The following is a 23,095-nucleotide window of genomic DNA, read 5'->3' on the forward strand; positions in this document are numbered from 1 at the left end:
AAGGTAGGTGTACAACAAAGGCAGTTGCAATTATAATGGGCAGTGTTTCCTCTCCATTCGTTTGCCGAGTATTTTTATTCTTTGGGGGTTACCCGTAAGAATAATAGTTCCTGAGTACACTTGTGCTGAGTACTGGGTGCTGTATGGAGGCGAAGCATTACATCACTACATTAGACACCAGAACCTAATATGACACTGTATGTTAACTATGCCTGAATTAAAATTTTATTTTATTTTTTTAAATACTTTTTTTTAAAAGATTTTATTTATTTATTTGACAGACAGAGATCACAAGTAGGCAGAGAAGCAGGCAGAGAGAGAGGAGGAGGAAGGCTCCCTGCGGAGCAGAGAGCCCGATGTGGGGCTTTATCCCAGGACCCTGGGATCATGACCTAAGCCGAAGGCAGAGGCTTTAACCCACTGAGCCACCCAGGTGCCCTGGAATTAAAATTTTAAAGAAGAATAGTTCTTTTATTTTCCTTCTTTTGCTAGAGCTGTTCCCTCTGCCTAGACGATCCTTCTCCCCTACAGAGCTAATAGTTACTGAGTCCTTAGTATGTGACAGATACTGTTTTAAGGGCTTTACACATATTCATTCACTAATTCATCTGCTAATAAACAAGTGAGGTCAGTGCTACTATTATCTCCATTTCGTAAATTGGGAAATTGAGGCTCAGAGAGGTTGAGAAACTTGCCAGAGGTCACACAGCTCCTGAGACCCTGAGACAATATTATAACCACTGCTCTACTGCTTCCAAGTATGAATCAAAATCACCCCCAGCCTCTATGCTTTCCATGCCAGCTCCTCCTCCCAAAAGCCTTCTCTGATCTCCTAAGCGGAAATCAGCCTGTGTCTCCTTTTCAAATTCCCCTACCTCTTTGCTAGTATCTCTCTCTCTTATAAGCCTTTGCCTTCTGCTTGATATTTTTGTATTTGTGCACAACATATGTCTTAGCTTACCTATCAATCTTGATATTCCTCGAGGGCAAGGACCAGATTCTATTCCATTTCTTTTTTTGTTTTTTAAAGATTGTATTTATTTATTTGACAGAGAGGGAGAGCACAAGCAAGGGGAGCAGCAGAGGGAGAAACAGGCTCTCCGATGAGCAGGGAATCTGACGTGGGGCTCCATCCCAGAACTCTGGGATCATGACCTGAGCTGAGGCAGATGTTTCACCAACTGAGCCACCCAGGTGTCCCTATTCTATTTCATTTCATAAACCCCAAAGGCCTAGCAAAATGCCAGCTGCCATTATAAGAAAGGAGATGCTGGTAAACTATCACAAAGACGAAATCCTAAGTCAAATGGAAAGTTGCAGTACCAGCAATAAAATGCATTAAGTAAATGTTTGTGAAACTCTTCACATTCCAACTGGTACCAGGCTTTTAACACTGGGTATTTGACCCTGGCTTCTCCACAACATGTCAGGCACAGTGGAGCTGAGTGCAGAGCGGACTGTGGGTGGGGAGGGAATGGGAGAAGGGGCAGGGCCCAGGGGGTCCTCGTTCTAATCTCCTTTGAAGCCCCTAGTGCTGGAAGGCTGAAGCAGCCCTGCGCCCAGCCCAGCCCAGCCATAGGTGCTATTTCCGTCCTCAGGTGCTAGGACCAAAGTCTCCAGTGCCACAGAGAAAACCAGGACGGAGACAGCCCCAACCCCATTTGCCTACACTAACTGTGGCCCTTGGTTGCCAGACGCACCATATAAGATTTATATAAATGCAAAAGGACTATGTTTTTGTAGAAAGTGCACACAACTCTCTTGGGGAGGACCCAAAATTGATGAGCTGGGATTCACCTCCATTTGTCAATGGACTCTGTGATAAAGGAAGAGAGAGGTGACTGCAGAAATTCAACGAGCTCCAGCTGGGGGTGGGTGGGGGGTGGAGGGTGGGCACACTCATGCAGAGCTAGCTTAGAATGTTAGGAACATTTATTCAGCTACAAGTGGGGCTGCAGAGGAAGTAAAAGGTGGAATGGCCTCTCTAAACCCAAGATGACTCAGGGTTGTCTGGGAGAGAGGCGGAAGTGAAGAGAGTCCTGTGAGAAGGGGATGAGCTATCCTACGGGGTCTGGTAGCCCCAGAGGAACTGTGGCCACACCAGATGCAATATCAAAACATTCAGGAGACAGATAAACAGAATCCCACAAAGGCTCTGAAACAGCGGTCCTTAACCTCTGGTGGGCCTCTGACCCCTTTGACCATGTGATGTAAAGCACAAATCTTCTTCCTGGAAAAAGAATATGAGTGTGCCCACAGGGGTCCTCATGGTTAAGAATCTCTGTTCCTATTGCCAGAGGAAGGGAAGGTGTTCAAAAGCAAATCGCAAACAACTAACTAAGGAAACAGGTGGGGAAGGGGCTCTGAAGAGGCTGATGGAGATGAGGAAAGGTTAATTCTGCAAGGTTCTTATCCAGAAAGATGGAAAGGAGGACAGCCAGGGGCTGGTTGTGAATGTCAAGTTGTGGCATGGGGCTGTGAGAGCAAAGCCAAGAAGATGTAAGACCGAAAGGAAGTGAAATTGTTTGAATGTTAGAATTAATGAAAATATGCTGTTTATGTTCCGAGCAAGAAGAACAGGAAGGGCACAGTCCTTTGTGCTGTCACTTTTGACCTCGGTTCCATCTTTTCTGGGAGATTAACTTCCAGACTCTAAAGTGTGAAAGTACATTTCTAAGAGAGAACTGAGCCCCCGGTAGAACAAGTCAGACATCTACTGGTCACGTTAAATGGATCTAAGAATCTGGGCCTGGAACAAAGCACCTGCTGGCAGGTACTCAGTTGAGGAAAGAAGAAATGGCAAATTGTATCATGGGGAATGTTCTTACATATTTTCTGGGTTACTTTGGAAGACGAATCCAGGACCAGTCGATGGAAATCTCAGGAATGTAAATACCAGATTCCTATTATGAAGAATATCAGCTAGAGTTTATCTCATATGGAGTGATTTACTCTGGGAGATGGTGAGTCTCATTTCATGGCATGTATTCAAGTGAACAATGGGCAATCATTTCATTTTTAAATTCTTTTTATTTTTACTTTTTTAGAGGGGGGTGGGGCAGAGGGAAAGAGAGAATTTGTAAGTAGGCTCCAGGCCTAGTGAGGACCCTCACTTGGGGCTCGATCTCACAACTCTGAAATCATGACCTGAGCCAAAATCAAGAGTCAGATACTTAAACAACTAAGCTATCCAGGAGCTCCTGGGCAATCATTTTATAAGGGTTTTATGAAGAGTTTGAACTAGAGTTCCCTTCCAACCCTAAACATACATAATTCTGTGCTTCTACCAGATGAGAGGGGAAAAGAAATTACATTCCCAGCTTACCTTTAGGTTGTTTTAAAGTCTGTTCTCTACCTCTGAAATGGTGTGCTTTGCTCCAGAGTGTGGTCACTTTCACCCTTCCATCCTCTGTCTTCCCTTCTCCTTGCCTCTCATCCCACTCTCTCCAGTTCTTTTTCTCACTCTCCTCTTATCTTTTTTTTTTTTTTAATATACCAAATCCTAAAAGACAAGAGACTGTGGTTCTAGTTGGTGCAGGAGACACCTTGCACCTCTTGTCTAGCATCCTCTCTCTGGGTTCTTACCTATTTCTATCCCATCCAAGCTTGCCACACCTCTTCTATGAAACCCTCCCTATTTCTCCCCCAAGCTCCTAGCGCTCTGGTCCCAGGCCTCTCCCTGATAGACTTACACTGCCTGGTGTCCTTTCTTCTAGTTTGTCTTTTGACATGGTTTAACTTTTTCACATGTAATTCGTTTGTCCTCCAGGAGAGTGTAAACTTATGGAGTGGAAGACCATGGTAACTTTATTCCTTTTTTTTTTTTTTTTTTAATATCACAAGCACCCACTACTGTGCACTCCATAGGTTTTCTGAGTGAATGCTTTCTACCACCAAGGGTTCTAAAAGTGTATGCACAATAGCAATGAAAAATAGAGCAAGTGGACAAAAGCTGAAAATAGCAAGAAATTGGTCGAGTTCTAGACGACCGGAAGCAGAGAACTGGAGGGGATTAAAGATGAGCTCATCGTCCTCATTTTGCAGCCTGTGGAGCTGAAGGCGCTGAGCATGGATGTGACTTGGGAGCTTGCTGAACGGGTCCAGAACAGCGCCCTCTCTTTGATCCCTCATTGCAAAACTTTGTGGGGTTACTAAAGCAAGCTAATAGTTGGGGGCCTTTGAAAGTGAATAAAACCTTCGTTTTCCTGAAGGCACAGATGGACTAAGTGACTTCGGCAGGTTCCTTCCAGCCCAGGCTGGGAATCCCTCTCCGTCCCGAGGCATGCCGCTGCAATTCTGCCATCTAGCGGTGGGAGGCGGATATTGCACCGCCGGCGATCTCCACCAACACACATTCTACCTTAAAACCCAAGCAACCAAAGAGGTTTTAGAGGATGCCAACCAAACACGGGATGGCTCTATGCCCAAGGCTGCTCTCAGATGATTACACTCCACTAGAAGTCTCTATGGTCTCCTCTAGCTCTGATAGCTTCGGTTCCAATTTGGCAATTGTGTTAAGGAGACTAAATTGTGGCCGTTGATAATTAGCACAGAGACGTCTCGCTGCCAGTGGAGAAAGCTTGGGGGGGTGGGAGTGGGTTGGGGGCAGCCTGACCTGTGTCTTGAAGGGTGGGAATCATTTGGGCAGAAAGAAGAGCACACACCAGAAGGAAGGAATGAAATGGATCAGGAGGTCGTGGGGGCAGGGTGGGAGAGGAGGAGGAAGCAAAGGGAGCTAGGGAGCTAACAGAGGAAAGAGATCAGTCGGCTACCGCGAGTCTTAGGAGTGGGGGGCCAAATAGAGGAAGGCCTTAGACACTGACAGAAAGGTTTGGGAATGACCAGTAGCTTCTAGGAGGCTTTTTAAGCCCTAATTGAGGAAGCAATTTGATGAAAATGACAATCTATGAATAATATTATACCATGCTACAGACTTCAACCAGAGGGGGGAATTAAGAGTCAAGTTTGTTGTTGTTATTCTATGTCATGTTTTAAAATTTTTAAATGGGGATATTATCTCTTATCTCCTAGGCTGCTATGAGAAAATGTGATGTGGGGGCGCCTGGGTGGCTCCATGGGTTAAGCCTCTGCCTTCGGCTCAGGTCATGATATCAGGGTCCTGGGATAGAGCCCCGAGTGGGGGGGGGGGTCCCTGCTCAGTGGGGAGCCTGCTTCCCCTTCTCTCTCTGCCTACTGCTCTGCCTTCTTTGTGACTTGTGACTTGTGACTTCTCTCTCTGTCAAATAAATAAATAAATTTTTTAAAAATGTGATGTGAAGTGCTTAGCACAATGCCCAGCACATAGCAGGTGTTCGTTAAGTTGATGATGCTCGTTATTATCATCTCTCTAAAATTTGCCTTTGACAACAACAGATCCCGTTTCATAATCACCTTAGATCTAGTGCCTAGTCGCCTTACCCATTTTCTCTCCAGGGAGGTAGCACAGGCTCCCTGTACCTTTAGATGAGAAGTAGGAAAGGGGCCAATCAGGGAGGGTGTAAGCAAGAGCTTTCCCTACGTCTCCTCCCTGTTCCCTGCCTTGGTTCACCCCCTTTCAGTGAGGCCCCTCATCCTCTCTGGTGTCCTCTGCAGCACTGTCCACAGGCCTTGGGGTGGTGAGGACTCTGCACCGGGATCTGTGTTTACCCTTCCGGTCTCCAGGACACAGGAAGCCTGGCCTGTGGGCACATACAGTCATCTTCTTCCTTCCACAAAAGCAGCTGTCCCGTGTCCTAGCACTGGCCATCACCCCATCGGGATGGAACCATTGCTGACTCCAAGTGGCACCGCTCTTTCCATGTGCTCAGGATCTGGGACACCCCTTCCTCTCTTCCCGCCAACCCTCATTCGACCTCCTGAGGGGCCACCCTCCTAGATCCACAGCCAGCCACCCCTCCAGGGTGGTGGAAGCAACCTCAGTGGGCTCAGTTCTATTCCCATTGAGTCTGCTAAGGGGCAGAATTGTGTCCCTCCACCCCCAAATTCATATGTTGAAGTCCCAGCCTCCCACCCACAATGTGAAGGCACTTGGAGGTGGGGCCTTTGATAATTATGTTTTGGTAAAGTCGTGACTGTGGAGCACTCGTGATGGGATTAGCCTCTCTCTGTGTCTCTTTCTCGCCCTGCTTTTTCTCCTCTCTGAGGGTACAGCAGGAAGACAGGAAGAGAGTTCTCACCAGAACCCAGTCATGCTGGCACCCTGATCTCAGACTTCCATCCTACAGGACGTTGAGAAATAAATGTCTATCATTGAAGTCACCGGTCTATGGTATTTTGTCATAGCAACCCAAACAGACAAATACATGGGCCGAGTCCTGGTTTGAAATACTGGAAGTCAGTCCAGTCAAAGAAAAATGTGGAAATATGTCACCTTTTGCCCATACTTCTACCCAGGAGGGGCAAGGACTGAGCCTGACTGAAGGCCCCCGCAGGCATGAGGCAGAGTAGGGAAAGAGTCACTGACTGAGAGGATAGGCGTTCCTTGTCTCTTCAGATAGACAAGCCCAACACCACAGAGGCCGTGCAGGCTCCTGAGAACGCTCACCAAGTCAGAAGTGCTTCCAAAACTATTCCTTCAGAAGTGGTGGCCGAGACAGAGCAGCCATCTTAGACCATGAGCAGAGGTCACGTGCTGCACTCCCACGAGATAAAAGGAGGCTGGGGTCCTGGGCACTTGGTGCAGAATGGCTGTCACACAAGCCTGGGACTGTGGCCTCCGAAGCTCAGTGGGAGGGAAAATGTACTTCTGTTTCCTTTAAGCCACTGTCTTTTAGCCTTGTAACTCACAGCCCAATAGAACCATAACTGATACTGGTTTCAGAAAAAGTTGGCTGTTATCTGTCACACAATTACAACAATTTAATGTCTATCTTCCCACTAGATTGTAAACTCCATGAGGACAGGGGCCATGGCTCTCTGGTCAGTAAATCCCCAAGGCCCAAGCCAGGCCATACACACAGCAGGCACACAGTCAGTGTCTGTTGAATGAGTTGGTGATCCCGGTTCACGACCTTCCTCTCCCCGGGCCTGAGCATCAGCCCTGGGTCTCACTTAAAGCCCATTTCCCGAGGAAAATCTTCCCTGTCACACCTCATTTCCTTCTAGTTCCTCTTCCTGCAGGTCCCTGGGAACTCAATACTTTGTGAGTCACAAACTTTGGCTCTTTGACAGTCGTTCTCTGCTTAGTCCTTGGATGCCTGTTTTGTTGTTTAACTGGACCATGAGCTCCTTGGGCAGGCAAAACACTTTTTCAGTTTTTTAATCATTAGGAGCCTTAATCCCAAATCCTCATAAATGCATACAGTAGATAATAAACATTTCGTGAAGAAAGGAAGAGAGGGAGGAAAACTTGACAAAGGCTCCGACACTGAAGAAGAACACTAGATTTCAAGTTGGGAAGGTTGATTTTCAAAAAGGAGAAAAAAGTAAGGTCAAAAAAGAGCAGTCAGACTCCAAGAGCCTATCTTGGAAAAAATTTCAAAGGCAGGTTATTGTGTTAAAAATGGGAAAAATATGGGATGCTGGGGTTCCTTTAGCTGTGACCTTGGAGTCATTTCACTGCTAACAATCCATTTCTTCATTTTGACAGTTAGGTCTGGCTCTGTCATGGGTCCTCTGGTTGTGCTCCAAGCAACACAAGTTAGAGACACCGAGAAGCTGGAATCCAGCCCATGGCCCCCGCCAGAGCTCTGCTCCCTTCAGCTCCGTGCATTGGCTCCCCCATAGGAGCCAAAGACTTTGGAGCTAAAACAGTTCCAAAACCACTAGAGTCAATGACCCCTCTCCACAACTACATAAAGATCTCTGGTTTTATGATTCAACCAGTTGATTCCCAAAGCTGGAACCCTCTTCAAAGAAGAAAGGCTACACAAGGGCCTTGGTCTCTTCTTCCCAGCCAGATTGTAAATTTCTGAGAAGGGTGAATTTGGGTTTGTGGGTTCTCAGCCTCCCACGACAAGCTTCCCTTCTGGGTTCGTGGCATCTCAACGATGGCTGGATTTATAGATGTTCCACAGAGTTCTGTGGCTGGATACCCCGACAGGGCAGCAGAACAGTCATGAGAAGGAGAATCTGCTCCACCCTGCCGAGTTCCAGGGATATAGGGAACCCCATACAGGGGTAACCGGGCCCCTGAACTCCAATATAAATGTTTCTGCTCAAGGGAGTGAGTCTTGAACTTCACCACATTTCTGGACCACCTGGGTGCCTCAAGTCCATAAACGTCTGCCTTCAGTTCAGGTCATGATCCCAGAGTCCTGGGATGGAGACTGCTTTTCCCTCTGCCCCGCCCCCCCATTCATGCTCACTTTCTCTCAAATAAATAAAGTCTTAAAATAAAAAACCTGCATCACATTTCTATTTTCTTCTTCCCAATCCTGGTCTTCTTATCCCTCCCATTTTCCCACTTGCCTTTCCTGGCTCCCCTGCCCTCCCAGTCTGAGGTCTGTGCTCCCTCTGACCCTGACACTTTCTAGAGCCCTGAGTTGGAGTCCTGGGTATGGACCTGGGGTTTGAGCAGCGAGTCAGTGAGATGTCCAGGACAAGCAGGGCTGAATCAGGCACCAGGGAATCTGTCCTCAGGGAAAGAGGTGCCTAAATGGGCCCACATCAAGAAACAAGGATCAAAAACAAAATGTGATACCTACATACAGTGGAATACTATTCATCGTTAAAAAACGAGGAGATCCTGATCCAGGCTACAACGTGGATGAAACATGAGGACATTATACTAAGTGAAAAAAGCCAGACCCAAAAAATCAAATACCGTATGATTCCACTTACATGAGATATCTACAGGAGTCAAATTCACAAAGACAGAAAGTAGAACAGTGGTTGCTGGGGGCTGGCGAGTTAGTATGTAAAGGATATGGGGTTTCAGTTTTGTAAGACGAAAAGGTTCTGGAGATGGGTTGCCCAACAATGTGAATGTACCTAACACTATAGTCCTGTACCCTAAAAATGGTTAAGGTGGAAATTTTATATTATATGTATTTTGCCACAATTTCTTACAAAAAAAGAAGAAGAACCATTTGAGGGGACCCTGGCAGCCCCAGTGCTCCTTTACCGCCTTCCTGTTCACTACCTGGAGGTGAGACAAGGTAGGGAGTGAGCCTTGGAAGGAAACAAAACTCGGGATTACAGCTCCACGAACTGCAGCCCCCCACCCTGTGGAGCTCCCCACTCATGGGTCTAACCTTAATATTTCCAGATCCCTGGGCTTCAGCCCTTGTCTCCCAGCTCCCAGATACCACTCATTTCCCTGAGGAACATGCGTGGACCTTCACATCACACACACAAACACACACACACACACAATCTCAATTAATTCATTTTCAAAAATAATTCAAAGACTGGCTGGAATCAGAGAATCTGGCCCAGGCTTGCCAGAACCGTTTATTTACAGGGAGGGTTCGAGGCCCGGGGAGTCCTGTCATGTCGTGGTAAGTCCAGGACCCCAGCTCCAGCTCAGTCTCTCTGGGCCTCTGGCTTAACTCGCTCCAGAAAGGCTAAGGCCCAGGACAGGCACCTGAAAGAAAGTGCTAGATGGACCCCAGCCCCTTATTACAAACCCCATACCCCAGTTAGATGGCCCTCAGCCCAAAGGAAGTCTAGGGGAGGGAGTGAATAGGAAAAGAGTCAAGGGCATAGGCCAGGGCGCTCTTCCCCCCAGGACCTAGCTTTTGCACATGCAGGAGCCAGTACAGGAGGCTCCAGGCCAGAGGGAATGGTCTCACCTTGAGAGACCCTAATAGAAAGGCTGTCAGGTGCCACTGATGAGGGTCAAAACAGGGAGCAGGGAGAGAGCAAGGCCAGGCTGGAAGGGACTGAGGGCAGGAGGCAGGAGTGCAGAGAGAGCAGAGAATGGTGGGCAGGCCAGGCTGCTCGCCCATGATGCCCCTTCTGGTTTCCCCCTACGGGGTCAGAATAGGACAGAAAAGCTCGAGGGCATGTGGTGGTATTTGGGAGCCCCTGGCAGGCCCCAAAAGGGACTAGGGGTGGGGGAGGCTGCACTCACCCGCGAGGGGTCTGCTTTATCCAGACATGATGTGTTTGACAAAGGCTGGGAAGGGAGACAGAAATCAGTTACCACACGTGGCCCCTCTCAGCCCCTGACTTCTAAACTTCCCACCACCCTTTCTACTGACTGTGATTCTTTCTCTCCTTTGGGGTTGATGGGGGAGAAGCAGGAAGAAGAGACCGAACCTCTGCTCTGTGTCTTCTCAGCTGACACCGGACAGAGATGAAAGGAGCTACATTTTCTCTGCTACCCCCCAACCTTGAGAAAGGAGCCAGCATCACCCCATTGCTCAGATGAGAAAACGGACGCTCAGATAAGTGACTTGATCCAGATCACAGAGCCAGTCTATCACAGAGCTATCTCCAGAAGCCAAGCTCTTTGCATCACACATTGCTGTTCAGTCCAAGGATGGAAAAGAACATCCATCGGGAGCTCGCCAACACCCATCTAGCCTCTAATTCCTGGATCTGTCCTGTTCTGCAGACCTGTCCAGCCCAAACTCTGCCCGCCCTCTCCAGAGGTCCATGGAAGTGAGGCATGATGGGATACCTTCGTAATTGATGCAGCCATTGGCATCCTCTTGCCCTGCCAACAGCTGCTCCACCTCAGCCTCGGTCATCTTCTCTCCTGGGATGGGGGCAGGAGGCTCTGAATTACACACGGCAAAGGAGGGACAGGCCAAACCCAAGCACCCCCTCAAGTCTCAAGTCCCAAGTCTCCCCGGATCTGGGAACTGGACATCCAAGCTTTGCAGGGAGAGCCAAGTGTCTTAGATCTTTCCTACTCTCCAAGGCCTCTTCCTCTGCCCTACAGCCAGCACTGAGGGGGGTGGGGGACCAGGGACCCCATGATTGAGGCAATGATAAGGATGGGAGCCCTGGGTCCCACATCTCAGGCCTCAGCCCTGCCCTGCCAACTGGGTCTCCTTTCCTCCCGCCCAGCTGAGCAGACCCAGTTGGGGGAAGATAGTTCCTGAAGAGCCTGGGGAGACAGGGCCTGAATCAGGACGTGATCCTCAGGAAGCAGGGACCCCCACCTACCCCCTACCTACGCCACCTGGGCACTTCCCACCCCCCCCTTCCACCCCCTCAGGCACCACGAGCCTGCATACCCAGGGTGGCGAGGACATGGCGGAGCTCAGCACCCATGACCGTGCCGTTGCTCTCCTTGTCGAAAACACGCAGCCCCTCCACAAAGTCCTCATAGGTACCCTGCTCCTTGTTGCGGGAGATGTGCTGCAGAATGGGCAGGAACGTCTCGAAGTCCAGCATCTTGGCATTCATCTCTTCAGGCGGGAAGGAGAGAGGATGTGATGTGACTAGGTGCTCAAGGGGAGCAGCAGGTCCTCAGGGGTCCTTGCCCCGGCTCTGCCAGGCCAGGACCAGGGCAGAAGGGGAAAGCCACGGTGACTCCACCCAGACCTCTAAGCCCCAGGTGGCCAGCCAGGTGCGGGGAGCCGGGGCGGCCACGGCAGGATTTGAGGGGCCCAAAGGCTCACAGAACCAGGCCTCACATTCACAGTTTAGACTTTTGACACGGGATGGACACGTCCCAGAGGTAAACTGATAGGATTGTAAAGAAGGAATTTTGCATCATTTCTCCTTTGGGTCTCATCCCTAGACCACATTAAATGGAGTAAGGCTGAATCAATCATTTTTACAAATTTGCAATTCTTTCGTGATGAGCCAGCCCACCTCTCCCACACGATAGCATGTTAAAAGCTTCATTTTTAAATACCACAGATGTTGGCAATTCTGTCTTCTATAATAGCACAGGGACCTTCAAATATGGAAGCGCCCAGACACCTTTGACTTCTGACAAGCCCTGCTGGTCCTCTGGCCCTTTCCTCCACACATCCTTCCCCCACACTGGAGTTTTCACCAGCAGGAGGAGGAGGGGAGGGCCCAGAACCAAGGAAAGGGGAAGGGAGCTATATGGGGCCCAGGAAGCCTGTAGAGAAGCCTGGGGGGCTCCCGCCCAGGTCTGCCTGTCCCCACCGGGTATGACACCTTTTGGAAGGACATGTGTGTCAGAGCAGCTGTTAACTCTACTACTATGCATAACAGATGACATTCACAAATGGGACACATTCCCCTGCACTCCTTTTGAAACTCATTCACCAAAACCTAGTGAAGGCAAATGAGCAAAAGAGGCATCTTTACGGAGCTCATCTTGAGTCTGCTTTGACTTAAACGAATCATCTGCGATCTTCAGTGCTCTCACCATCATAGGAAACAAAGTCTTCGTGATACAATTCATAGTGGCCACAGGACATTTCAGTGCATTAACACTGCAACTAGCATACTGGGCGTGGGGGTGCGGGCAGGTGGTGAGTGGTGAGACCCCCAGCTCACCTCCCTGTACCCTGGGGTGTCAGAGGAACACCCTGAAGCAGGTTCTTCCTGCTCTCCAGGAGCTCCAACCTCACAGGGAAAACAAGAGCAAGCCCTGGCCACATTCTTCAAGAATCCACTGTGGGAGACTTCCATAACTCTAGCAAGGGGAGAAGGGTCACCTGGGGAGGAAGTCTGGTCTTGAAGGGCTAACATGGGAGAAGAGAAGGAGCCCCAGGGGCCTCGGGGCAGACACCAGGAGGTGGAGGCCCAGGCCCACGCTGACCTTCAGGCTTGGGTTTGCCCAGGACACGCAGCACCTCGGCGTTGGTGGGGTTCTGGCCCAGGGCCCGCAGCACGTCCCCGCACTGCCCGTAGGTGATCTTCATCTCTCCAGTCGGCGTCCGGTCAAACAACGAGAAAGCCTCTTTGAACTCTGCAGAGAGAAGACCCGACTGCAGCCTCCCCGGGGCAGAGAGAGGACGGTGGCCAAGGGCCATCGGCCTCCACCCAGGCTGAGAGCCGGTCACTGCGGCTGATAAAACATTTCAGTGTTTGCCCTTGGCCGTCATTCCAGCCCCTCCCTGGAAGCCACCCCACGCCATCTTCTGACAACCAAAGGGGCATCCGGGAGCCTCCACGATCTGTTCCAGCACTGGGCCTGGGATCCCTTCTATCAGTTCTGTCACGTCACCTGAATCCCCCCAGCGGGGCTCCTCCAGCCCACTCTCCCGGCCCTGCTGCAGGGGAGGGGTCCGGCTGTCAAAATGGCAGGGAAGTAAAAACAGCACCGGCTCAGAAGTCCGGATTCCCAGCTTCTCAGCAAAGTGCAAACATAGAGAGTAAAGCTTCACCCTCCCCTCCCTTTCCCCTTAACCGGGTCAAAGGAGGTGGTTGTGCACAGAGGCCCTTTCCAAAATGTTAAGACCTGTTCAAGAGTCAGCGAACAGTGCTGCCTGTTCCAGGCCAGTCTGACCACCCCAGCTCTGCCACTGACCTGGATGCAGCCTTGGGCACGCTGCTCACCTCGGCGGGCCCTCCTTTGTTTTAGCTCTAAGTACGGACATCATGTCCACCAGAGTGGGTTGCCGGGGGGGGGGGGGGGATTATGAAATGTGCAAGTGGCTGTCTAGCACATGGTAAGGGAATCAACAAAGGGTGGTTATTATTGTTTCCCTAGTTCTGGAGCCGGCTCGGAGCTCTAGGGGCTAAACGCCCCGAAGTTACCAGGGCAGGTCTCCAAGGAGCAAGGTCAAATTAAGGCACTCCTGGGCCCTTTGGAAAGAACCTTAATTCCTCATGAATGTGGATTCAACCAGTCCATTACTGGGGATAATTTGGACTGAAACTGGCAGAGAAATGGTTTGACTAAACGGATTAACAATATAAACCGAAGACTGTATGAACCACTTAGGAAAAAAGCTGCTTTTAATCCTCACCAAGGACTCTAGAAACACTTAGCCCTTAGAGGTTGCCTACGGATTATTTACAAATCACTCCATATATCAAAGCCATTCCCCAAGATGTTTATTTGCAAGCCTTTATTAGCCTTTGTAAGAATTTAAAAGATACAAAACCACATGTCTTTCAATTACTGAATAATTAAGTTCAAATTCCATTTCCATTGCTTACTAGCTCTGAGACGTTGGGCAAGTAAATATTTAACCTCCATAAACCTCTTCTCCTCTATAAATGGCACCTACCTCATAGGATTTTTGTATTACATTCAAATTAGATATAATAATGTATATTTAAAAATCTTAACAAAATGTCCTGTGTATAGTAAATGTTCAAACAATGCTGCTAGTCTTATCTTATTGCATTTAATCTCAATTTTACCACTTAACTATGTGATTCTGGCCAGGTTACTTAAACGTCACTGACCTTCATTTCCTCCTTTGTCAAAAGGAAATAATCCCTTCCTCACAGTTTTGTTAGAAGAATCTAATTTTTTTCTTAACTTTTAAAGAAATTAGCATGGCTTCTGGCACAAATTCATTGCTCAATAAATATGTTAGTTGAAACTGAACTCAGAACTTTTCTTAAAAAAAGATTTTACTTATTAAACAAAGAGAGCATGAGTGGCAGGGAGGGGCAGAGGGAGAGGGAGAAGCAGGTTCCCCACTGAGCAGGGAGCCCATTACGGAGCTCAATCCCAAGACCCTGGGATCATGACGAGCCTAAGGCAGACGCTTAACCAACTGAGCCACCCCGGTACCCCTGAACTCAGACTTTTTGATCTCCTAGTTCATGCGGAAGAATGAGGTCAGATTTGATAGGAGAAGGAGCCTCCTCATAGAAGAATATAACGATCTTAACAGAAAGGTGGAACATGAGAAGGAAAGCAAAAGAACTGTGACCTATGATTTGATCACTTACAACAGACCAAGCTCTGAGCTGATAACATCTAAATCTTTTTTCTTTTTATTTTATTTTGTGTTTTTTAATTAACATATAATGTATTATCTGTTTCAGGGGTTCAGGTCTGTGATTCATCAGTCTTACACAATTCACAGCACTCACCATAGTACATACCCTCCCCAATGTCCACCACCCAGTCACCGCATCCCTCCCCTGAAACATTGTCTAATCTTTCAAAAACCTTATGCTAGGGACGCCTGGGTGGCTCAGTTGGTTGGGCAGCTGCCTTCGGCTCAGGTCATGGTCCCAGCGTCCTGGGATCGAGTCCCACATCGGGCTCCTTGCTCATCAGGGAGCCTGCTTCTCCCTCTGCCTCTGCCTGCCATTCTGTCTGCCTGTGCTTGCTCTCTCTCCCTCTCTCTCTCTCTGACAAATAAATAAATAAAATCTTAAAAAAAAAAAAACTTATGCTATAGGTATAATTATCATCATTTATAGACCAATGCACATGTGACTTCTGGTCAACTATTCAGAACACCAAGAAAATAGTGAGGAGGAAGGAGGAGGAGGGAAGGACCTGCTGTACCCGCTAATGCTCCAGCCCTCTGCCAAACCTGGTATACACATAAACCCCAAACACTCAAGCTTAGGGCTGCTACTAGATTGAAGACAAAGCCAGTGTGATCTTGGGGTATATGAGAGGCGATATTCATGGGCTCAGAAGAAACCTCTTCTCAACAGTCTGTAGTAGTCTGGTCCTTGCTAGAGCAATGACCAAAGGTGATAATCCCTGCTATTAAGAATATGGAAATCTGGACACCTGGGTGGCTCAGCTGTTTGAGCATCCAGCTCCTGATTTCCATGCAGGTCATGATCTCACTGTCATGAGATCAAGCCCTGCCTCCTAGCTCCGTGCTCAGCGGGGAGTCTGCTTCTCTCCTCCCTTTCCCTCTCTCCCCCCTCCTCCCCTCGGATGTTCCCTCTTTCTCAAATGAATAAATAAATCTTTAAAAGAGAGAGAGAGAGAATATGGAAATCTGGAGAGGAACCAGTAAGTCAGTCAAGAGTTAAAAACTAGTTTCTATAAGGAAAAAAAAAGAAAGCATTGAAATAAAATGGGGCCATAAAGCTAAGACTGGATTTGATAACTACAAATAAACAGAGGATATCTAAAGGATGCTGAATAGAGTCACAGAATTTCTGAATTGAAACAAACCAAATATTCTTACTTTGCAGATAAGAAAATTAAGGTTCAAAAAAGTGACTTTCCGAAGTCTCATGGCCAATAGTGGCAGAATTAGGGCCAATAATAAAATCTTCTGATTCCAAATAACATTCTTTCTAGCACAAAATGAGAAAAACATCTTCAGCTTCATCAAAGAGCAAATGAAGAGACAGCAGGAGTAAAATACAAATAGAAACTATTCCGATCCAAAAAAAAGGACATCTTCAAGATCAGAGGAATGACAGACTGAAATGAGTTAGACCAGAGCCCTGAAAATCTTCATGGAGAAAGGAGGCAACCAGCTGTCCCAGTTGGCTTTGACCACGATTCCCATTTGGGAAATGAAAAATTTTTTATCATTAGTTGACTCTCTAGCCCTCACGAGTACCACCATGCTTGTATCTACAAACAAGTGTATATTTAACTAAAATGCATTTCAATCAACTTTGAGTATTTTACAGCACACCAAACTATTGACTGAAAGTGAATGTCCACAGGGTATTGCAAAAGCCAGATTAAATTCACTAGTTTCAAAATGCATCTGCTAGTTCTCATGCCCTATTTGTGAATAAATTAGTATCACTTTTTGGGAAGGCAATTTCACAATAACTATTACAATTTAAAGTGTAAGTATCCTTTGACCCACTTCTAGAAAGTTCCCCGGGGAAAGCATGCTGATAGCTCCCAATTGGAAACAATCTGAATGAAGGTCTATCATTATCAGCCTGATTCAATCAAAAGGCACATCTGCCCGCGAGAAGCTATGTAATTCTTTGAAAAAATGAAGTAGAACTGTTTGTTAACTATAAAAAAACACCAAGGAATACTGGGGTGCGTGGGTGGCTCAGTCAATTAAGCATCTGCCTTTGGCTCAGGTCATGATCCCGGAGTCCCAGGATAGAATCCCACATCGGGCTCCCTGCTCAGTGGTTCTTCTTCTCCCTCAGCCCCTCAACCCACTCGTGCTCTCTCTCTCTCTCTTTTTCTCAAAGAAAATCTTTAAAATAAATAAATAAATAAATAAATAAATAAATAAATAATACCAAGGTATCTTGTTAAATAATATATACTAAATATCAATAATTCCAAATATGTATTAAATAAAAGATACAGGAAAGTCTCTATCACATGACTCAATTTGTGTAAATTTTCTACATACATACTTGTATACCACTATATATTTTTCCTGAGGGACACATAGGCGTATTAACAGTGGTTATCTTCGGAAGAGGGATCAACATGACAGGAAAGCAAGAGGAAAATATTTTTATTTTTTATTTACTTTCAAATAGTATATGAGTTTTTGCTTTTGTTTTACCATACACTGGCATTGGCTTACTTTTTTTTTTTTTTAAGATTTTATTTATTTATTTGACAGAGAGAGACAGAGTGAGAGAGGAAACACAAGCAGGGGGAGTAGGAGAGGGAGAAGCAGGCTTCCCACTGAGCAGGGAGCCCAACGTGGGGCTTGATCCCAGGATCCTGGGATCAGGACCTGAGCCGAAGGCAGATGCTTAACGACTGAGCCACCCAGGCATCCCATACTTTTAAAAATATAGTAAGTGCTGGGTGTCTGGGTGGCTCAGTAGGTTAAGCATTTGCCTTCAGCCCATATCATGATCCCAGGGATGGAGCCCCAATTAAGCCCCAGATCCAGCTCTGTGCTCAGCAGGGAGTCTGTTTCTCCCTCTCCCTCTGCTCCTCCCCACTTGTGCTCTCTCTCTCATGCTCTCTCTCTTTCTCTTTCAAATAAATTAATTAAAAAAATAAAAAGTAAGAGTGCTTGGGTGGTTCATGGCTCAGTCTTCGGCTCAGCTCATGATCCCAGGGTCCTGGGATTGCCGAACCTACTTCTCCCTCTCCCTCTGTTGTACTCCCCGCCCTCTCTCACTTTCTCTGTCAAATGAATAAATAAAATCTTTTTTTTTTTTAAACATAAGGCTAAAGGAAAGCAATTATTATTAATAAATAAATAATAAAATTGCACACTTTTTAAAAAAGAAGTAAATAAACTAAAATACAGTATGTGCTTAAAATCAAGGGGTTGGAGGAGATGACCTTCCAAGGTCCCTTCTAACTCCTATGATTTTATGTCCTAGAGGCATGTGGTGGGGAAAAGAGAGGGGTAAGTTGCAATGGCAATGAGCCCAGCTATAAAGCACACAGAACATGATGAAACGTTCTATTCTCAAAACACCAGACTCCTGCTGGAAAAGGGGCAACAATCAGGTGGGAGGGTAGGAGATCTGGAGGCTTGTCTTGAAGCTGCTGGTAACAGCACTTCATAGAACATTGCGAAAACAAATTGTCTTCCTCAAAGATGGAGAAGGGTTGGTGATGGGGATTACAGGTGGACTAGACACCCCCAAGTCACCATTAGCCCTGTCGCCATGAGCAGGTGATACCCTCAGCAGGCTACAGGATGACGGGAGAGGATGCCTGTGACCTGAGGAGGGCTTTCCTATCACAGGAACAGAAATGAAGGTTCTAATTATCTTGAATAGTGGGTTTTGCTGGTGGAGGGGAATAAAGACCTGTTTGCTGTGCATCTATTAGGTGCCAGGCAGTCTGGCAGAACGGTTGAGAACCAGGTCTGCAATCAGCTTGCCTGAGTTTGAGTCCTGGCTCTACCACCAGCTGGCTGTGTGAGACGGGGCAAGCTACCAAACTTGTCTGTGCCTCGGTTTTTCACAGTAAAATGGGTGCAACAATTGTTCCTACCTCCTGGGGGTGTGGTGAGAATTAAGTGAGTTAATCCACATAAAGGGCTTAAGTCATCACATATCCTGGGTGAAAATGAGCAAATATGGGTGAGCGATGATGAGAACGGGGATGACTATGAACCCGTCCTCCTCCTCCAGGGGAGGGTGACAGAGGGTGTCCTGGGGGAGGTGCAGCTGTTAGTACTCACCTTCGATCTGGTCGGCCGTGAAGTCTATCTGTGGGGAAGGAAACACAGGAATGAGGCCTGAGACAGCCAAAGGCTTCCAGAGGGAAGCAGAAGTAGCTTCTACCACGGTGGGGGGGAGGGACCTCCTGCAGGGCACCAGGGGGGGGGGGGGGGGGACAAAGGGCAGAACCCCAATCTCCTGACGAATGAACTACAATCGGCTATCAAATAATGCAGCCATCAGAGCTCCCTACCACGCATGAATGATGGCTCTGAACGAGAGGGAAAGAGAGAGAAATACTCCAGAGAACTCTAGAACCTACGCTGACTCCCCCTGGTGATCGCTTGCGGTCAGATGTAAATTGCTCATGCTAACTGGCCAGAAACTGCCCTCACATTCAGCCCAACTCCACCATCTGCCCACAGTCAGACTTCTTCTCCCTTTGGGCACCCACCACTTCCCACCCTCGGCCTCCCTTTCCTCCCCCCATCCCATCCCCACCCTTTTCCTCGGGCCATGTCCCTCTTGGGCATCCAGACAGCAAGCCTCACTTGGGTGCACCCTCGAAGTTTCCTAACTATTCCTCAGTCCTGCCTCTAGGGGTGCCCAGGCCCCCCAAAGCCAGGGTTCCCACCACCCGGGGTGAGGATTTTTGTTACTGTTCACAGAGATGCCTGGCATAGAGCAGATACTCAAAAAATATTTGTTGAGCGAAGGAATAAATTTTGGATTCGCCCCCACAAGACATAATAATTCACTGCTGAGTACAGAAGAGGCAGGTGGGAAGTTCTGAAAATGAATGACAATGAACAAGCATGAGTCATCATTGTAATTTGGGATTTTGTGTATTATTTCATTGTCCTTAATCTGCCGCCACCCCCCCGCCCCCCGATCCCCTTTTGGGGGATTGGTAACCAGCCCTGGCGCCTCTTTTTCACGGACGGGCATTTCTAGTCCTAACTCTGCAGCTTGTGCTCTGCCCCCTCAGGCAATCTCCCCCCACCCCCTTAATGAGGACCTCCAGGGTGGCTGGAATGATCTAGAAGGAGCTAGGAGAGTGGAGGGGTTACATAGGGTTGAGAAGGAAACTAGCTGTGACCAGGACCAGGCTTAGCCGTAAAGATACCCCTGAAATAGAGTAAAGGATGCTTTGCACAAACTCGCTGAGGGAACGGTGCGGTTGCCTTGCCTTGTAACCCGGTAAGTCCCAGGCGTAAATGTGTAAGAGAAATGAATATAAAAACATAAAATCAGAATCCATGGTCGTAACCACCCATATTGAGCTTAAGTTTACTTTTTTTGTTCTGTCTTTTTGAGCAGAGTTTTCAAAGCAAAGGAACCAGAGAAGCACAATAATAGGAAATCATATCCTTCCAATCATAAAGGATACCTTTTTTTTTTTTTTTTTTTTAAGCAATTTCAACAACCCTCAGGATTGGGAGATCCAGATGTGGGAAAGAAGACTGCAACCACGGGAGAGACGGTGGCGGAGGTGGGTAGATGGAGGGAAGTGATGGGTCAAAGAGAAAGCTCTGATCTGAGACCACTAGGCAGCTGTCGCCTGGGCCAGGCTGCCTCACAGGAGGAATGCATTATCAGAACAAATCAGAATAAGGGCAACCTGATGGAGGCAGGGAAGAGTCAGTTTTTCTTGTGAGGCTCCACCCATAGTGGGAGTAATGAGTGACCCAGGTACTTTCAAGGTCTTACATGATTGCCTCCACGTGTACCATAATCAAGCCCAGGGACACGCAACTGCCTCCATCTCTTGGCCAAGCCAGTGATGCTTGACCCTGACTTTTGTTGGGATTACTATAGATCAACCCCAGGGTCCTCGGCACACAGGCAAGGTCTCCTGGGTCTGTGGGTGGAGGGAGGAATCCTGAGAGGGCTAGGGAGGGTCACCCAAAAATTGGAGCCCAGAGGTTCAGTTTCCCTAACTTCTTGTCACGGAACCGGGTCCTGAGTCTTACTTTGATCTGATCCCTCACCACCCCCAGCCCTGCCCTCGTGGCTATCCCCAGGGGCCCACCACTCCCAACCTGTTATTAATAGCTCTTCATACCAGTAGCACTTGACCTCTTACATTCTGGTGCCAAGGCTTAGAACTGCCTCACTCTCCAGAGGCTTCTGACCCCTCCTTCCCAGCCCCTCCCAGTTCCATTCCTTCAGCAGCTGGGCCAGATAGCTGGGAGGCCTGAAGTGACTGAGTCAGCAGGCAGGCAGGGCTCCTAGACCAGCCTCAGGGAGAGGAACCTTCCAGGGTGAGGGGAGCAGGGCCAGCAGAGAGATCCAGACCCCATTCCCTCACCAGGTTAGAGGCAGGGTCTCAGCCTGGGATGGGCCTGTCCACTGCATACCCCAGGCAGGAGGCCTGGCTGAGGCCACAGAAGGAGGAGGACCACTTTGGTAGGGGAGAGAAGGAAGCAGTCTCCTCTCGCCTTATCTAGAGCCTCTCTGCCCCCAAGACCTACCCACTGCAAGGGTCTTCTCGAACAAAGCCTTGCCCAGACCTCCGGCTCCCTCACTGCTTTACGTCACTTACTCCAAGTTGCACTGGTGACTATCATTATGTGTCTTTTCTCCAGAAAGATAGCGTACTACCTCTGAGGAAAGGGTCAGTCATTTTCTCTTCACTATGATGGCTCCCACAGCGCCTTAAAATTTAAGGCTGAGTAATTGGTTGGTTGTACCTCCCTGCCATCCCCGACTCTGCTGGGTCAATCTGGGGTGACAGAGCAGGGCTTCCTCAGAGCAGAAACCTGTTCCTGAAGGGAAAGGCCTACAACCCCAAAAAACCCTCACCAGCCCTAACGCCAGCTCCACCACCTCGGGCACCATGATGGGGGGCATGGACCCCCACAGCCGTCAGCCCAGTCCAGCCTCCAGGAAATAGAGCTCTACGGTCCAGGACAGTCAGAATCCTGAACGTGATCCCCACCTCCATCCCAGTGTCTAAGCTTCACTCACCTTTACACTCTTGGGGTCAAAGGCAGGTTCCTTGGGGGGCTCAGGAGCTGGGGCAGGGGCAGGGGCTGGGGCGGCCTTGGCCGCTTCCTTCTTGGGCTCAGGCTTCTTGGGAGGCATGTTGTCTCGTTGGGATCTTCGGTGGAGATGGGAGCTAGGAAGGAATCGAGATGTGGCGCCTGAGAGATGAGACAGGAGACTGGGCTGCCTCCCTCCCCTTTTATCCTGGGCAGCAGCCCCCACAGAGGGGCTGGGTGAGAGCAACAGCAACTGGTCTGACTATAAAAGGAAGAAACACCAGCAGGGTACAGCTGACAACTGTGTATTGTCACCAGGTTTGGGACGACGAGCCTCCCCTCCCTCCACACCTCACACTCCTCCTGGCCTCCACCTCTGGGACCTGCTGACCCCTTCCTGCCAATGGCTGGAAACCCAGAGGGGCCAGGAAAACAGACCCTCTCAAAAATGCCAGAGTCCAGCCAGAGAGATGAGCTGACTTGAGCAGTTGATAACCCTCACACAAAGCCCAGGGGAGGGTAAGGCTTTTTTTAGCCCCTCCTGAGCAGAGGCAACCCACTGCACATTCCTTTTAAGCCAGGCTCCTCTAAGCTGAGAGCTACTCTGGGGCCTCAGCTCTGCCCTGAGGCTCAGCTCTCGGGCCTGGAGCCCCAAAGCAACAGCTGGTCTGGCCAACCCACACCATCCCCACACCCTCCCAATCCACAGGGTGAAGCCCTCCGAGGATCCTCCAGAGCCGGCATCCCAGGAGCGCCACCGACCTCAGATCCCTGGGCTGACCCCCTGCCACCAGCAATCTCAATCATTCATTCAACAAGTACTGGGCGCTGAACCTGTGCCTGGGGGGCCGGGGTGAGAGCCAGGGAGGGTGGCTAAGAGTCGGCGTGACTGGAGGTCAGAAAACTTGGGTCTTGTTGTCGCTATACCTCTAACTCACTCTGTGCCCCTGGACTCTGTGTGTGGGCGTGGGCGTGCATGTATATAAGTTCGTGTGTGTGTACGTGTAGGGCCCACTGTGTACCAGGCACTGTGAAGTGCTAGAATATAAAGTCTCATTACACCTTCACCACAATCCTGTGAAGTAGATATCATTATTACTCCCATTTTACACTTGAAGAGATTGAAACTAAAAGTGGTCAGGTAATAAGGTCACTCAGCTAATTAGCTATCAGCTGGATCAAAACCCAGGTGTGTCTGATTTTAAAGTTTTTGCTTAAATCGTTGAGATCAGAATCCCATTGACGGGGGTGGGGGGCAGGTAGTGCGTACATGGTGTGTTTGT

At 48.6% G+C, this 23,095-nt stretch overlaps 1 protein-coding gene across 1 annotated transcript; it reads right to left on the reverse strand.

The window, feature by feature from the left end:
- Positions 1–9,473: 9,473 nt before the first annotated feature.
- Positions 9,474–21,999, reverse strand: LOC111158127 (myosin light chain 4). The gene is made up of 7 exons (XM_022519995.1): positions 21,799–21,999; positions 18,849–18,876; positions 12,638–12,787; positions 11,130–11,303; positions 10,568–10,645; positions 10,016–10,060; positions 9,474–9,526 (listed from the first exon to the last, which is right to left on the reverse strand). The coding sequence occupies exons 1-6, from the start codon at positions 21,913–21,915 to the stop codon at positions 10,032–10,034; spliced, it is 576 nt and encodes a 191-aa protein (XP_022375703.1). The 5' UTR covers positions 21,916–21,999; the 3' UTR covers positions 9,474–9,526; positions 10,016–10,031.
- Positions 22,000–23,095: the final 1,096 nt, after the last annotated feature.

Source organism: Enhydra lutris, unplaced genomic scaffold (assembly GCF_002288905.1).
Source record: "Enhydra lutris kenyoni isolate GAN:26980312 unplaced genomic scaffold, ASM228890v2 scaffoldscaffold57, whole genome shotgun sequence".
NCBI classification, from domain to species: domain Eukaryota; kingdom Metazoa; phylum Chordata; class Mammalia; order Carnivora; family Mustelidae; genus Enhydra; species Enhydra lutris.

Coding starts and splice junctions, on each gene's coding strand:
- LOC111158127 (XM_022519995.1), bottom strand. CDS start 21,915: ATGCCTCCCAAGAAGCCTGAGCCCAAGAAGGAAGCGGCCAAGGCCGCC. Junction 11,304..12,637: donor GGGCAAACCCAAGCCTGAAG/GTCAGCGTGGGC, acceptor TCCCGCCTGAAG/AGATGAATGCCAAGATGCTG. Junction 10,061..10,567: donor TGGCTGCATCAATTACGAAG/GTATCCCATCAT, acceptor CTCCCTTCCCAG/CCTTTGTCAAACACATCATG.